The 17,779-nt window shown below is 38.3% G+C and overlaps 1 protein-coding gene across 3 annotated transcripts in view; it reads right to left on the bottom strand.

Annotated features, from left to right (window-relative positions):
• Positions 1 to 343: 343 nt before the first annotated feature.
• The window catches only part of PDE1C (phosphodiesterase 1C), a 119,760-nt gene continuing 102,324 nt past the window's right edge, over positions 344 to 17,779 (bottom strand). For 2 of the 3 annotated variants that reach the window (XM_059849530.1, XM_059849539.1), the window contains 5 exons: positions 13,023 to 13,143; positions 11,690 to 11,865; positions 6,843 to 7,139; positions 3,501 to 3,536; positions 344 to 922 (listed from right to left, as the gene is read on the bottom strand). In XM_059849530.1, coding sequence (XP_059705513.1) covers positions 819 to 922; positions 3,501 to 3,536; positions 6,843 to 7,139; positions 11,690 to 11,865; positions 13,023 to 13,143 — 734 coding nt within the window. In that variant the 3' untranslated portion in view covers positions 344 to 818. The remainder of the gene's footprint in view (positions 923 to 3,500; positions 3,537 to 6,842; positions 7,140 to 11,689; positions 11,866 to 13,022; positions 13,144 to 17,779) is intronic. The other variant, XM_059849549.1, reaches the window with a different exon arrangement.

Here is a 17,779-nt window from a genome sequence, read left to right as displayed (position 1 = left end):
TCAGAGCCTTGTTCAGCCTGACCTTGAATGTTTCCAGGAATGAGGTTTCTACCACATCAATGGACATAATGTTCCAGTGGTTTGCCACCATTACTGTAAAACAAATTTCTTCCTTATATCAAGTCTGTTATGGGGAACAATAATTTTTTTTTCATTTGCTGTTAGTTTTATTAGAAAATAATATTATTTTTAAAAAATAAAGGTTGGAATGTAAAGAAAAATTATGTTCATTATAATTTTCCATTCAAAGTCTTGCCAAGCAATGAGTTCACATGAGAAAATTCAGTTTTTCAAAATGGTTTAGCAATGTTCTATCCCACAGGAAACACTTATGATGATGATGTCTCTGACAGGTATGTATCTTTATTTGTGAAATGGCATCCCCATATTTATTTTCTTGAAACTGGGAAAAAGGGCAGTAGTGGGTAACAAGCAGTATCTGTTATGAGTTTGTAATAATGTTGGGGAGTTGTTTGTTGTGGGGGAAGGGAAAGGGGTCCAGGACTTGGTGGGGGTAGGAGGTGGACAATTCAAAGAGTGATTGGGCTGGAGCATCAACCAATCACTCGACGCCCTAGGGAAATGATTGGTCCAAAATGAACCCCAGTAAGGACCAATCAAAGCGCCCGAATTCAACCAATCGGTGCGTGGATCCAAAAATCCACCAATCCTGGACCAGGAATTTGTTATAAAAAGGGGAGTTTTCGGTTCCTGGGGGCTTCTTCTTTTGGGGTTCTTCTTTTCTTGTCCTTTGTTGTTCTTTTGCTCTCTGGTTCCTTTCTGGTTCACTTTTTGAGCTGTTGTGTGAGGATCTGGGCTTATCCCAGATTCTCTGCTCCCACCGACTGGTTTTTAAATAAACGAGAGCCTGTTTCAATCGCTTTCTGAGATCTGGCCTCATTCATTTTTATAACAGTATCTCCTGCAGAAAACAAAAACAACAACAAAAAAAAACCAAACCAAAAACCAACCCACAACAGTAATATGAAGATCAGATTAACATGAGAAGAAGACTAGTCACTAGGTTCCCCATGTAGTAGAAGGACAAGCATATTAGAATTATTTTGGCATGTATATATGCCTATAAGTAGAAATTACAATAGCTTCCTTTGTATATAATTTAAAAAGCAACCTGGATACATGTCCTACAAAGATTTATGCAAAATACTGTCTGCAGCTTTCTTTTCTGGGTGAAGGATGCCTGTGCAGTAGGACAGAGTGTTGTCAGTTGGGTTCAGGACTTCAGCTGATGCAAAAGGGTAGTGGTGAGAAAGCTAAAGGTCTTATTTTAAACATACACAAATGGGCCTGTTTAATACAAATACTCCCCAGCTACACACTGAACCGAGGTTGTAAAACCCAAGAACAGAACAGAGATTTTAAAACCCAAATACCCTTGACCCTGAAAAAAGTCCAGGCTGAGTTTCACCCACCAGCAAATTACATGTGGTGAGCACATTATAGCCATAATCTCAATCTTTCTAATTCTTTAATCGTTTTTCCAGCATGTAACATGTGAAAGACCATGCACTGGCACAAGAGAGAGCATATGTTCAAGTAAACATTTTAGTAGTCTGCCAACAGCTATGTATTATCCATGGATAATATGCCTTTCTCCACACCCCGCCCATGGCTGTTAAGGAGATTCGCTGTGGAGTAGGTAATGGATAGAACAGGTTGTGCAGTATTTGGCAAAGCAGAAGTGCCGTTCTAGTGTTTTTCTTTCTAAGGTGCATAATTCCCAGTATTTTTTTCTGATTTTTATCATTTAGATAATTAGCTATAATCTGCCTCTACACTTTCTGAATGAGAAGCAGTCTGCCTACAAATTGTTTTTGCATGGTTAGAATTGCTTATTCACTGTAATCAATTGGTCCCATGGTACCAGTCTTTTCCCTAAAGAGATAAACTTAGCTATCTCCTACAGGACAATAGATAACAAATATAAATAACACCAAAGATAAGCAACTTGCAAAGACCAAATTTACATCCTCAATTTTCAATCTTAAGTTACTATGACACATTCATTTCTTGGTCCTCAAGTTCAAATAAATACGTGGCCCTAATCTTTTTAAGACCTTGAGAGTGAAGGCCTTCAAATGTAACCTTTTCCTCAAAGTTAGAGGGTCATGGGTCTACTCTCTTTGCTGAGCTGGTGCTCTTGAGTCATCCTAAAAAGCCGCAGTGCTTCTGCATTCATCTAGTCCTGCACCGAAGTACCCTTCCAGCACAACTGCTGCTTGGCCACCACTCGTCAGAGTAGGCAGAGCAGTCATTCTGCGCCTTAATCTTTCTGGAGTCTAGATAGTTACATACGGAACTGCACATACTCCTGAAAATCTGAGGAGTCACATGTTATTTCAGTATTTAGAATTAGTTTTTGCATGACTGCAGTAAGAGCTGTGATTGGTACTTGTTCAAGACTGTTTTTCCTGACAGACATTTACCTCAAGTATATAAGTAACATGACCTCTTAAAAGAACTGATTTTTTCTAAAAATTTTAAAGGGCCTCTTAAGAAAAAGTACATGATTATGTGTCTGAAATTATTACATGCTTCTAGGTGAAATTTTCTATGTGTTTAGTTGAGGTATTATATTTTCTTCCTAATTACCACTTTGCTAGGGCAGTAGGAATTTAAATAATTTTGATGGTTTTGACCATCAAAACAAAGCACTGTATCCTATTTATTTAGGAATAGTTACGTTTCAGTGAATTTCACTGATATATGCACAAAGAAAATGCTAGAAAAATTTGTTCACATTTATTTTGCTACCTAATAATTCTGCAATAGTCTTTGAAGCCATGTGGGTTCAGATACAATCTCACGGGCCTTTGGTACACAGGTGAGGAAGTGCAAAAGTGTAAACACACTGAAGAACTAAGAGAGGTTTTTCCAAACTGCTGAGGCTGCTAAAATGTCTGTGGACCTCTACACTAGGCTCAGACTCACTTGAAATTATTCCCAGATGCCTATGAAGCCATCCTATGGTTTGGGATTGCTACAATTTAAAGTTGTTTCAGCAGTCTCCATTTTCAATAATATCCTTAATAGAACCTCTTGTGCAGCATTTTTTTTTCATTCTGCTTTCTTCGTGTCCAATGTATCCTGTCCTTACAGAAGAATATGGCCAGAACAAAGTCAGAAGGATAGAATCTCACAAATCTACATTTCCTATTAAGCAATTCTAATAATCCAGGATTTTTATTTCAGGGTCTGCACAAAATTTGATGGATAAAGCTTACCAGCAGAACTTAGTAGTACTAAACATTATGTGAAAGGAATGATTTTTCCCTCATAATGCTTCAATGGCATTTTTCAAATCTAATGACTGTTTCTGTTAAGTCTGTTTCTGGTTACCACACAAATTTTTTGGTTTTAGAACAAACTGGAGATGTTTAGGAAACAATAGATTGCATATAAAAATGGGTGTCAAACATGCAATAAAATGTTGTCCTTACCATCTGTTTTCTTTGATTCATCCCTCACACTACACTTACCTTTTCCATCCAATTTGTTGTCTTCCTTTAATTCACCTAGAAAGAAGCAATAATTAACACTGTAAGCATTTTAATGCATGCAGAGTGCATTTTAATGCTTGTAACTCAATGAAATTGCAACACCAAAGATGTTGTTCCTTAGTAGGAAAGGTCTGAGTTCAAAAAGAACTTAACACATTTCCATAGAACAAAGCACCAGAAAAAATGTATCCAATTCCTACAGATAAGCAAGTTTTAAAATCTACTTATAAATTTCTTCTAATTATCAAAACCTTTTAAAGGAATATAAAAACTCACAATGCCTCTGACTGTATGTTGGCCATTAAAAACTTGATCATAAGCTTCATTTCAGAGTCTGAAACATTCATGCTTTCCAAAGAAATAAGAATCTGAAAGGCTTCATCATAAGTATCTGTTTTAAAGAACCATCTTAGATACCCTAACATGCTTATGTAATTTTGCCTTATTTTCTCTTACCAGATTCCTTTTATCCATGATTCGTTTGTGTTGGTATCAGGGATGATCAATACGATCAATTAATTTTGTTTGCTACATAGACTCTGAAGGCAACGATCAATACCTAGCATTGACAATTGCCTTCAGAGTCTATGTAGCAAACAAAAAAATCAAGGCCTTTGGCAGAGCAATGGTTCTTGCAGAATGAAAATAACAACTTAAGATGGGGTGTATTTTATGAAGCTAGGAATGTCAAACAAGAGTGACTCTTTTTTTGGTTCTCTATTAGCCATACAGCAAAGCACATCAGACCTTACCAGACCATCCCTTCATTGAATGAGAATGTTGAATGCTAGATCAAATAAAAACTTAAATGGAAAGCTGTAGCAGAACAGAGCTATTTCAGCTGCAGTATCCAAACAGCAAGAAGGGTCTTTTTCCTTTTGTGATGCACACCTCAACATAAAAAGCTGTCAAAGTCTCTCTTCAGAATTTTGTACATGTGAGGCTGTATTATAGTGATGCTTATTCCATTTGTATTACTATTTTTGGTACTATAATTACTTCCCAGCCTTTGGATCAAGATTAAAGGTATTAAGTGTTAAAGAGGATATTATCTGCCTTCCAAATACTCATGAGCAGTGGATATTTGTTTTTGGAAGAGCTAAAATAAAGAAAAATTGTAGAGAAATTAGGTCTCCCTCTTCCACAATGTGCCTTAACCATTAGCATATTCATTATTCTTGAAAGGTACTGGATCAGTCTCTCTCTCCAATTAAGTTTCATCATAGTATAAAAGAGGAACGGTTTTCAAACCTTAAAATACTTAACAAGATGGAACTAAAGCATGTTCTGTTCAGTTTTTATTCAGAATTTTTCATGTTTATATTCCTAAGCTCACTGTGTGGGTAGGAAAAAAAAAAAATGAATGCAAGATGATACAGGACAAGCAGCACCCTCCTCAGCTGATCACACTGCCACTGACTTGGGGTCTTTATACAGAGAGGCTATGAGCAGATCCAACAGAGTTTAGTTGTCTGTTTGATTAAGGTGGTCTTAAAACAAAAAAAGGGCATAGCCTTCAACTGAAACTAATATGCACAGAGCAAAACACAAAAGTATTCTTGCATTTCCTCCACCATCCCACAGCTGATGGTAATGATGAGCTAACAAAGCTTTTTTGACCATTGCATGAACAAGTTGCTTGACCCTAAGTGAGTGCACGAAAAAATGCTGAATGTCTACACATGCACTGTTTCAGAGTTTGATCTCTCAGAGAAGGCACAGGGCAGAGTAGGACAGAGAGACTTTAAACTCACCTGATAACACAATTTCTGAACTTTCAGTGAATCTTATGAAAAGAGGACTTTTAAGTAAAATGCAATATCTACCCTGTCATACTGCCAGCAGCAGAGCAGAATAATGATTGTAATGATCTTTTTGAAAGGGATTACAGAGGCAGAGAAATAATCAGACAAATACATTAGATGAGATATTAACATACAGGCATAAAGGAAGCTGTGGTAAATCTAGACATATGAATGTTGAGATTTCATCAGTTCCCAGAGACTCTGCAGTCATTGCTTCTCATAAAGGCCTTATCCCATAAATAAAGGAGAAGAATTTCTTTCCCTGAGGAAGACACTAATTTTCAGAAATCATTATAATTCCTTTCAGAACACTTTTGACACCTGCGGCAAAGACGCATGTCGAAAAAAGTACTAGCAAAATCACTAGAGCACACTTAGTTCCCATATTGCTAGAAGCATGCAAAACAAAAGATTGCAGAAGAAAAGTCTGGTGCAGTTTAACTTGCATTTCATATGTCACTGATCTTTTTGTCTTCCTGAGGGGCCCATTCATGTTCACACATGTAACACTGTCTGAAGAAAAATCCCATACATTAGAATGACAGCTTTCATCCCACAACCCTTCCAATCTAAAAAAAAACCTTAATTAAAAGAAATTACTGGGAAAGGCCAGCAACCCTAAGAATAATATCAGGAATGTTTTAAACCGAATTTCTGCATCTCCTGCCATCTAAACTCACTGCTTGAGCCTGGACTGTCAAAGCCTAAATGCCCATTCAATCTTTTTCTAAAAGGAGGCTTCTAAGTGGTTTTTCTGCTGCTTTTGGACTGCACGATACTAGCCAAGTTTGTGACAAGACACATGTGGCTGTAATGCTGTTTTTTGATACTGGCTCCAGGGAGCAGGAGCAGTGCAGGAAAGAGCCAAGATACAAGTGATCTCTTCTGTTGGGTTTAATAAGTTTTTTTAATGTTTAACTGAATTTTCAGACATTTTTTTCCACCTTTTTTTGGGTGCAGAATAGGATTCTTATTTTAACTCAGTTCCACAGCAAGTTAAAAAAAACTGGAATAACATTTCTGTCCAAAAAACCCTCAAGAAATAAAGGCTAGTGATTGTCCTCATAAAAAAATAAACTGAACAAAGGAAGGATAGTTAAAATTAATCCTAAAAAAGCAGTGGAGAAAAATTTAAAGATGCCTTTAACTGGCTTTAAAATGAGTTTAGAAGCCAACTTTGTCAATGCTTGAGTAACAGACAGGAGAAGCCAAAGTTCATTGAAGCAGGTTATTTGTTTCAGCTTTCCATGCTCTGTATCATAGAGGCTACTGCAGTTCCATGAAAAAACTAATTTTTCCTTTTCTCCAAGCAGGGATGGTGAACCCCATCTACAGAAGAACACTGCTTGGAATTTAATTTAGTTTCTGATTCCCATATATAGGTGAGAAATGCCTATGTTCAGGAATAGACTCCAGGCCCAGAAATGCTTTTTCAGGACATCAGGTTCCCCCACCACTAAAGTGAGTTACTGGTTTTAGGGCTGGATTTATGCTTCAGTAGAAGAAGAGAACTCACCATTCTGGACATGCTGTTTCTCTTCTCCTACAGTATGATGAGGATCCATTTTCTTGTCTGTCCTAGATGTGTTTTTCCCTTGATAGGCTTCATGTTTGCTCATACCACTTTGCCAAGTCCCATTTACAGGATTCTTACTGGACTCTGTCTTTTTGCTTTCCCCAGGATTTGGTTCTTTGCTCTTTATTGTCTTTGCTTCTGTGACATCTTCACCTGGCTTCCCATCCTGTTCATCTCTTTCCTTTTCTTCTGTTGCCTGATAAGCATTTTCCTCTGCTTCTCTCTTAGCCTTTTCTTCTGCATCCTCAGCAAAGAGAGAAGCCAAGCAAGGAAAGAAGTCACAACTGTCAGTCAATTTGACAAGAACAACTCATGTATCTAAATCTACTTCAGCTTTTCACATGCAAACAAATTTACTTAGATAAATACAGGAACTGATCTGACAATGGAAAAAGAACATAAGAGAACATTTAGCAAAATATTCTGATAACAACTGGTTTTCAGGGGACAACCCTGGTTGTCCTAAATGTATTTTATGCGTATGTCCTTTTCTCCCCATTTAAAGTTCACCTTATGTCATGGTTTGAGCCTGGCGAAATGCCACTGCTTCCATGAGAATACCTCTTTTCCTGGTATCTACTGTGAGATGTGATCAGAGACAGAGCAGAGCAGACTCCAACTTATGATTGAAAGGAAAAAAACTTTATTAACCTAAAGCTACAGGGAAAAACACACAGAACACAGGATGAAAACCTTCCAAATTTCCTCCTCCTCCCCCCACCAAATTTCCTAATTCCGTTACCACCCTTTGGATAATCAATTCTCAATTCTTTGAGAAGAGAGGAGTCCCTCTTGCACCACAGACTTCACCCAGGAAACAGTTGAAACTTCTCGTGTTTCCGTGTCACGTGTGGCACCGCCCGGAGAACATTTTGCCATGGTGACCTCTTCCTTCCATGTCCAGTGCTCTCACCACTGCACATGGACCAGAGCTGCTTCTAGGGTTTTTCCCTTTAAGGATGCTTTGTCCAGTTCCAAAAAAGAGCACAGTCCCTCTCCTTTTGGGACACCTGTCCCCCCCCTGTTTCACCCCCTGGGGCTGAGGGGTCTCTCGAACAGAGATCATCTTCCTCTTCTTCATCGAAGACGGAGGGCACCACCACCACCCTCCTCACCCGTCGTCTCTGTTCACACACCTTCACATCACCGCACTCTCCTGGCTCTGAGCCATTGCCTCCCCCTAGAATGCAGTCTCTGTGTCACAGGAACTCAAGGGTTCTGCCCATGGCTATCCAAGAAGAGTCCAGCCAAAAGCCACTCCATCATCTCCTCCCACCTAGAATTCTTCTCAACTTCTCTCAATCTCACCAACTCCAGGAGGAATCAGCATTTGCAAGGTATCCATCATCCCAAGAAGGGTTAAAAGTCCCAGGCTCTGCCGGTTTGGTTCATGAACTCTCACGGCTGGCTGCCCTGCTGGGCACCCCCCCCTTCTCCTTCACTCCAGCCGCGCTATCACAGGCACAGGCGCTGTCTCTCTCTCTCTCTCTCTCCCTCCGGGGGGGGGGGGGGGGGGGGGGGGGGGGATGGGGGATGGCTGCCCGAAGCCTTGCAGTGCTTCTCCACCCTTCGGCCCAGGCCTGGCCTACCTCCCTCTGGCCGCATGGCTCCCCTCAACCCCCCGCCCAGCTCGGAGCCGGGCAGGGCAGGGAAAGATCCACTCTCTTCCAAGACCGGAACTCAAAAGGAGCTTTCAGTGGGAGTTCACAGCTTTTAACCCCCTGTGTTCTCAGAGGCGTATCCATGCCCTCAGTGGACAAACCAGGTGCCAATATTAAAATCTGGACACCGATGGGCGTGACCACACCATCCCAAAAAAACTCATTTCCCCTCAAATCACAACACCTTGAAAAGGTGAACTCAAAATTCTTGAATGGCAAAAAAGAGATACTAGCTACTGAAGGCTGTAGGGATGTCTCACAGATTTCACAGAATATTCTGAGTTTGAAGGGATCCATAGAATGCAACTTGTAAGTGAATGAGCCATACAGAGGTCAAGCTCATGCTCTAAACAACTGAGCTAATCTCAGGGTCTCATGGCATACAGAATGATTCCTCTCATTTGGCGATCTGAAAAAAAAGCTTTATTCTGCACCTGAACCACAGGACAGAACTTTGTTTCGGGAGAATTGGGCCTGCTACAACACCATTGGATAAGTGTCTCTTGTCAAAAGTAGTGTCAGAAAATACTTTATCTAAATGGTGCTTTGTACATTGGAGCATTTGTTTTGTTAGTTCTTCTGTTTGTTGCTCTTTAATGATGACCATTTAGGCAAAAAAAAACCACCCAATCAGTAATGATCTCAAATTTCTCACACAGAATGAGAAATTTTTTATAAATATCATACTGAGGGTAAAAACAGCTCACCGAGTCTTCTAGGGACAATGCCATTACCAAAGGGAATACAGTATTTTACAAATAATTTATTATAGTATTAGCTACAAAAATAGCGCTAATAGGTTCCTTCATTTCTGATCCCCAATTACTATTTGCTGTCAACAAACAGTAAATGTTTCTGTATTCTCTTAATAATAATTGTTTTTATTGCCAATGCATCTGGACTGCAAGACACCAGTTTGTCAAGGGTCAGCAATTTCAGCCCCTGATGTGTGGTAGGCCTTGCTTCAACACAAGGAGGGTGATGCAGAAACTTGCTGCAAGTCAAGAGAAAATAGCATTTGAGGAAGGATACTGATGCAAGTGATCTGGAGTCCAAAACCAGTTAATTAGTCCTTAGCCCATACAAAGATATGCTGGGCTGTATGTTTGTATAACTCTTCCAGGATTAAAAAAAATATGCATGCTTGTACTGCTAAATGTACCTAGAAACACAGAAATTATGTAAAAGTCCCTCACAGGTCTGTCTTGCACATAGGATTTTTATACAGTTTATGCTTAGTCAAGAAAATATATATGGTACATGGTGAAATTAAATTCTTAAAACTAGTTACCTAAATTGTAACTTCACTCACTCATCACTCTTATACCGCAAGACACTGAACATGTTACATGCTTTGTGTTTTTGGTTAACTTTAATTTGGTCTATAGGGAGCTGCTAGATATTAAATAAAACAAAAAAACAAAGCCAACCAAACAAAAAACCCACAACAAAACAATAACAAGCAAAAAAAAAAAAAACCCAAAACACACACCAGAAAAAAAAAAAACAAAAACCCACACACAAAAGCACCAAAACCAACCAAAAAAAAAATTCCCTGGGAAATAGATTTTGAATTATGCTTTTGTTTTCATCTTTGTGGAATGCCTATAAAGTGTTTTTCGTTAATGGCAAGTTTTAATCACAAAGGAAAACTTGTTTTGAATAATACATGATTTCCTGAATCTTTAGGCAGGTCTTTCAGCTGGAGAGGAAAAATCTGCTCTGGCACTTTGGAGAACTGTGCCAAATCCCTAAAGTCACGGTCACATATTGCATTAAAATCAAACTCCTTCCATTTATATGATATAAACCAACTCCATTAAATAAGGGATTGAGCAATGACCATTCAGATCAGAGAATAAACTGTATCACAGTTTCATGGAGAAAAGAAAAACAGTGATATATTCCTACTTTTTTTGCTCCAAATCTGGTCTAAATCACTTAAGGGCTCTAGGATTGTGCAATCATTCATACCCTTGAGCTGAGGGAAAATTATACCTAAATAATTCTTAAAAGATGGCTCTCAATATTTCCAAAAGAGCTCTAATAATAGAGATTTGCTAATGTCTAACTTATTAGACATTATAATAATGTCTATAATAACCTGCCACTTGTTTCTCCTCTTAATGGTCCAGGATATTTGAATAAAAAGTAGTTTCCTTATTTTGCAGCTGCAGTAGTCTTCAAAAAAATATTTTCAGCTATACACTTTCTTAGCTATAAACAAGTTAGCATAATTTTCATTGCTGCACTCTGCATTGTCTACAACTGGTTCGTATGTTTTTTCAACTGCAGTGGCCAAAACTGGACACAGAATAACACTGAAGGCCTTGTCACTGCTGAAAAGATGAGAAGAATGCCAAAGGGGTCTTAGTAGCAAAGTCTTTTGAGGAGTTTTATAGTGTGTGTATGGGGGGAGTGTTGCTTTGCTTTGTTGGTTTTTTTCAGTGGTGGTGGGATGTTGGTCAGGATGTTTTTCAGTTTCATGGCAGTATTGAACCCTGGTCAACCTTCAACCAATACAGCCCTTATATTCTTCTGAAATGTTAGCAGTCCTTCCCAGACCAATGACATCACACAGTAAGTTTCAGCTTACTTCCTAATTAATTTTCCAAGCTATCACCAGCAATATGAACCAGCTGTGAATAGAGAATATTCTGTCCTTCTCCTGTGAACTATCCCCCAACTACCATCCATCTCTAAAAGTACCACTCCCTTTCAACTTGAATGATGAATAAATATGTAAAAATATTTATCTATTTTCATCTATATATCTTTTATATTTATCTACATTTATCTATAAATGTAGATAAATCTATATTTACAAATACCATTCCAATATTTTTGCACCGAGTCTGATCTGTGACTTTAGGGGAATTCCCTTTAAATATTTTTCTCTTCCCATTGTTCACATTCTCTTTGTTAGGTACACTTACACAGCATAAGAAGAATATAAGGCATAGATGAGTCACAATGTTCCTATCTTTCTGAATTCAGAGTGGGTTATTGAACTCAATAGGTGGATTTTTTCCAACTAACAGTTTGAGAATGGTTAGACTGAAGGTGAGTTTGAGGAAAAAGAGGTCAACAGAATTTTATTCTTTCACTAAGAAGCCTGGCTGTTACCTTTGGTGGCTTGTGCTTTCCATTTCTCCCTGTTCTGCTGTACCACCTCAGTCCAGGTGGCTTTAAAACATTTGAAGTCCACAGTGAGTATGGAGCAGTTGAGTGAGGCACTTCCTTCGGACCCAGTGCTCTTGACACTTGATCTTTTTACTTCAGAGGTTCTAATGCTATTCAAACTAGGACATAGTATAACAAAGAAGAAATCAGCATCCCATACACTCAAATACAGCTTAGAAAAAATAATTATTGAAAGATAACAGAGCTACCCTGGAAAAACTAAGCTTGAATCCCTTATTCTTCCCATCTCTCCCACCCCAGGCCAACCAATGTTAAAGCAAAGAGTACAACCTGAGCCAGTATTAGAAATAAAGGGCTGCTTTTCCCCGTCTTATTTTTGGCATTCATTCTCACCAAGTGCTATAACTACTTTTTTTGTGTATCTCCACTCTCTAAATATTAGTGGAGAGTCAGCCAATTTTAGAAATCAAATATGTCACAGAAGGAGTCTCCTTAAATTTCACCAATGGCGGATATTAGGCACAGGTCAATCTCTGTCAAGGGCTTGGGGACCTCACCTGAAGCTTAGGTATTCATTTCTGTTATAGATCCTACAGTTCACTTTTAATGCTTTATTGTGAACATTTTAACAAAGGCAGCAAGATTACTGACATAGAAAGATATTAGTGTTTGGTCTTTGTTTGCCCAAGAGCAAAGAAGTCACCTGGGAGAGTGAATCCTGACTTGATAGCCCTACTCTAGGGATTACTAGCCACGTGGCATTTGAATTCCAAGATATGCCTTGTCAACTAAACTACTAAAAGAGCAGTATCTCTAAAACAGCAGTGCAGGTTGAATGGTCCAAGACTTCCTGCACCTAAACTCCAGGTGAATTGTGGTGATTCTTTGCACATTTGCATAACCCTAAATACTGTCACAAAAGTGTGCTTATTCTTTCCAGCTATCATTTCTGTTTCAATCCCATTCATACTTCTAGGTGTGGAGAAACAAGTGCCTCCCAATTACTCTCATTACATTCTCTCTGACAGTGACTAAGAGAGCGCTGAAAGTGTATCTGATTGCATGGCTACAGCCGTTTGTGCTCTATGACTTAGAAGGTATGACTCAGGCTGATGCCACCCTTCTCCCTCTTGGACCTCCTCCAGGCTGTACTTTCCCTGTACAAAGTCACCTCATGAGGTGAGCTGCAGCATTGACAATGCAGATATGGGCCTTTAAGCTACAAGAAAGACGTACACTGAAGAGAGGGGAAATCAGGGCAGCTGATTGCAATGGCAACTCATAGAGTGAAGGAACAGGGTGCAAGGTTATTCACCTGGAATGCCTAAATCCAGACATGCCAGAGAGGGAAGCTTCATCAATTAGAGGAGTCACAATTTTCTCTGTCATGTCGGTCAGCACAGTAAAGGTGGGTTCCACAATAAAATCAATGAAACCTGAGCAGAAACACAAGCAGAATCAAGCAGGCAAGAGGAAGATTTATGTGGAGTCCCTGCTTCAGTGAATACAGATGGCCACACTGTAAATGACTGTAAAAAATTATACCTTGAAAGAAGGACAGGCAAATACTAGAAAGGGAAAACTAAATTATACATTAATCCCTGACCCAAGACCCTCAATATACAATGATAGGAACCTATTTAAACATTGGAGAGAAATTCTGACAAATCAGAACATAAACTCATCAAGACTTGTTTTATGAGAGGAGTAGTGTGATATTGAAGTCAAATTCCTAGTATATTTCGATAAAACTTAAAGGCCACCTTCAAAGAAGAACTCTCTCAAAGAAGAAACAGCAATAATACCAGAAACCTTTAACTTCCCTTACTTACAACATTGTTGCTGTGAATTCTCTCTCCTCAGTGCTTGGCCAGTTTTTTCTTGTTGATGATAAAAGAGATATAGATGCTTTTCCCAAAAATTTTAATAATAAAAAAAGGGAAAAAATAAAGACCAAAATATTTTCTACTTCAGTATATAGTTTGACATAAATGAATATGGGTCTGATCTGAATGATGGTAAATGCAGACTGAAGAGCTCTGTGGACATAAGGTTATGAGATGAAGGAAAATGTGAATTGCATGATGTCTTGGTTTGAAAAGACAGGTGTCGGCTAATGAAGGCAGGAGGCTCCCTTGAAATAAAGAATGTAAACCCCCTCCCTCTGAATTATTATAATTTTGAAATTGGGGGCTCTTGGGGAAAGATATGGGAGTAGGAATAACAGTTCTTTATTAGGAAAAAAATAAAAGTGAAATAAAAATGCAGTAATACAAAACAGCACTGACGGAGTAAGAATACGACCTGACTCACTGTCAGGGTACTGGTAGTAGTCTGATTAAATGGAGGCTGCAGTCCTCCTGGAGTGATAGATGTGGTTCTGTTGAAAGCAGTGATCCTGTAGAAGGATGTAGTTTTCTTCTGAAGATCCAGAGGTGGTGAAGATGGGCCTGGTCTTCCTCTGGGAATCCAGTGGAAAAGGCTGATTGTGGTGTTCCAAATCTCAGATTATATCCAGGTAGGACTGCTTGGCTCCTCCCCCTGGGTGGAGCATTTCACAATGGGATGATGTAATTTTTTCAGTCATGCAGTAAGACTCAATGGTCCATTAACAGAAGATATTTTCTGGAGGGAGGATTAGTTGTGGAAGAGATAAAGAAAACTGCCCCCCTGGTTTTAACAGGTGGCCCAGTTAACAGAAGATAACTGCTCCACCTGTAACAGATGGCAATAGAATACACATCCCAAGCTACATGTTCATTTACAACCCAAGATACATGAATAAAATGTGGAAGTGAGTAGCTTACATAATTCCCTAATTGTTTTAGCACTTCCTTTATGAAATTACTTTGTGCTGTAGGTACCCAAGAAAACAACAAAGTCCTTGATCCCTCCTAAGGCACATTCGAATTCAGGTTACAATTACTACTGTTACAAGTCCCCACTATTACAAATTTTAGATTTTTTTAAATTATTAATAATTGGTTTTTTATTAATAATATTTTAATTTTTCTGGGCAGGTCATGATATGTTTCTATGCTACTGGTGATTCTTGATAATAATATGAACAACAAAAGAAGAAGTGATCATGTAGTTCAGGCACCTGAATTCATGCTTCAATCCACATCTTGAGTGCAAGGCAGTTGAGCATCCTCCTAGTTCCATTTCCCTCCCCATCTTTTTGCTAAATTTTGAAAAGGATGGATTATTAGGTGTATTTTCATGACAATCAAATAAAAAATGTTACTTTTAAGTTATAGTCTGTAAATATGGGGACACATGCCGTCTTATCTGAACACATGAATCATGTGCCTCCATAACAATGCATCAGTCTTATCTATAAAATTTAGGAAAAAAAGAATTCCCAGGGAGTTAATCAGAAATGCATGCAGCATAAAGCTTGAGCCAGAAATTGTATGCTAGACCACAAAGCAGATAGTCCCAGCAAAATAACTGTAATTTTTTTAAGCACTGAAAATTTTACCAACTTAGAACAGTGTTAAGCATGCCACAGGAATCCTAAGGATAATGAGAACTTGATTTACAAACTTGTGTGTCTGGCTGTCTATATGTCTCTTCTATTATCCTTCACTCAAACACTTATTTACCTCTTAATACCAAAGAAACCCAAGTCATAGTATCTTGTCATTCTGCTCAGCATGTAATACCACTGCCATTTGCTCCTTCACCACTAACAACCTTGAGACATGCAAATCTCTGGTACCAGACAGAAGAATGTGTCACTAACTTCAGCAGCAATATGGTGGGATCTGTTTCGTGAGATACTGAACAGTTACACATAAAAACATTAAACAGTTGTGTTTAAGAATCAAGTTTTCCCTGTGAGAGGTCTTGCATCTCATCAACAAAGATGAGCAGAAGTGCCAAAAGGGACCACAGGTAAACAAACTCAAATACAGAGGATAACTTTTCTATGGCAAGTGGCATTTTTTCCTCAATTACTTGTAACATGAATAAGTTATTCAACTGTTACCTTAAAATAGGGATTATAATAAAGTTGGAATCATAATCTGCTATTGTAGAAAAAAAATTAGGACTTTGTTAAAAATTATGTAACTTTTGCCATATTCCCACGTGCCTCTATCCCCTTGTTTACTCTTCCTCTTTACCTGAAGATACTGAGATTTAAATACAGTAATTTAGTTTGCTACTTAAAACCCTGAATATCAAATGAGCCTGAGTTTTAAAACCTATTAATGGTAATGACCAGTTTATCGTCCTTTTTTTCTCCTTCAACTGAATAAGCATGATAAACACTTCTGTATGCTAGAGACTAAGATGATTTTACCAGTTAATGCTGCATGCTAAGAGTGAATTCCAGGCATATGCCTAGTGTTCATTCATTATACCTGTGAACATCAACATTGTAAAAAGTGGGTAGAGGACAGTTTCTCTAAAGTGCACCATAAATCAAAAAATCAGCAGCATGTACTCTTCAGCCTTCATCCACTATTTTCTGAAAGTGCATTTTTGTTTCTTGACAGTAAAAGGACAAAAATAAAATCATACCCTTGCATTTATCAGCTGCAAAAGAGGACAATGACTATAAAGGCTGATTTTCAGTAATACAAGTTTCCTAGGGTTTGAGCCAGAGAAGTTTTATGCTTGTTGGAAAATATTAAAGTCTTGGTCTGGTTTTCTTTGCAGTTTATTTCTCTCCCCCTGTGAACAAGCAGCTTGACTTCCAAACAAAGCTCTCTCCCAGTTTTTGTACTTCACTATGGTACAGAAATATTTGCCATTCCCATTCTATTGAATAAGAAAAAGGATGATAAATTGGTCATCATTGTTATCATTAATAGGTTTTCAAAATAAAATTCAATAATTTATTCATGGCATTTTTATTTATCAGTTTAAACTGAACAAGTTTTTCATAACCTGACACAACAGGAGAGACGTGTTCTTTCCTTTTAGGAGTTTTTTCTGTTGGATTTCTTAATTTCATAAACCATACTGCCAAAACCTTCCATCTGTGTTTGTGAGAAGCTTTAATTAATGAAAATGTGTGCCCACTGTTGTTGCATCTACAGTGACCTTACAGCAGCAAACCAGCAACTACAAACTGAGCCACTAGAACACAGTTTCTAGGCTGTGTCCTTGATAAAACCAAAAGCACAATTCTATTTCATTAAGAACAAAGGTTTTAATTTGTGTGAATTGATGGCTTAGTGCTTGGTGCAGATGGCAGTCATAGAATCACTAAGATTGGAAAGGACCTTTAAGATCATAAAGTCCAACCATATAATAGTACAATTTGGAATTCAGTAAGAACTTACTTCTGCAAAGAAATATAATTACTATTCCAGGAAAAAAATTTTTGAGACTATTAATTGGGTAAATAAATAAATGAAAGGAAGAGAATCTAGCCTACAACTTTGAAAGTCTTATCTCAGCAGATAGCCAGAAAACAGGTGGTTGCAATTTAGGGACAAAAGGGACAAAAAAAAGGACAAAAAAAAAGGTTGCAAAAAGGTACATAAAGAAAGACACTGTCAAAAAGTGCAGCAGACTGAGAAATTAATAATTTTATAATGGGAGAAGGCAAAAATAAAGAGTAGTCTATTAATGTCAATGGATTACTGAACTGCATAAATGAAATAGTATATAACTAAATAAGCTTGCCCTTGCCTATTGACAAGTGCCTCTAGGTAAATTGTATTTCTGGTGGTTTAATATAACAATAATTTTGCAGTGGCTTGACACAAGGGGTATCAGAACAGAAGATTCTTTCCTCTTCTGGTCTTTCTGAGCAAAGGAGCCCAAAAGGAGAGGACCAGGAAAACAGGTTCCCAAGCATACACAACCCTATGTAGTGGGATCCTGGGGAAGACAAAACTCCTCTTCCCTGTAAGGAGTGAGGAACATATCTGAAAGCTGATAAAACAGATGTGTAAGAGAAGTATCTACCTGTACCTTCCCTCACAGCAAACAGAGAGGGAGAGTTTATATCTCCCACAGCACAGCAATAAGCCTATGTCCAGGAGTCTTCAATATGAGTTTTAGCTGAGTCTGTAGCACTTCAAGTTTGTTGCTGCTTTCCTCCACCAAGCT

Source organism: Haemorhous mexicanus, chromosome 1 (assembly GCF_027477595.1).
Source record: "Haemorhous mexicanus isolate bHaeMex1 chromosome 1, bHaeMex1.pri, whole genome shotgun sequence".
Lineage (NCBI taxonomy): Eukaryota > Metazoa > Chordata > Aves > Passeriformes > Fringillidae > Haemorhous > Haemorhous mexicanus.
The sequence above is the reverse complement of the archived record's forward strand: the minus strand, read 5'-3'. Positions and strand labels throughout refer to the sequence as shown.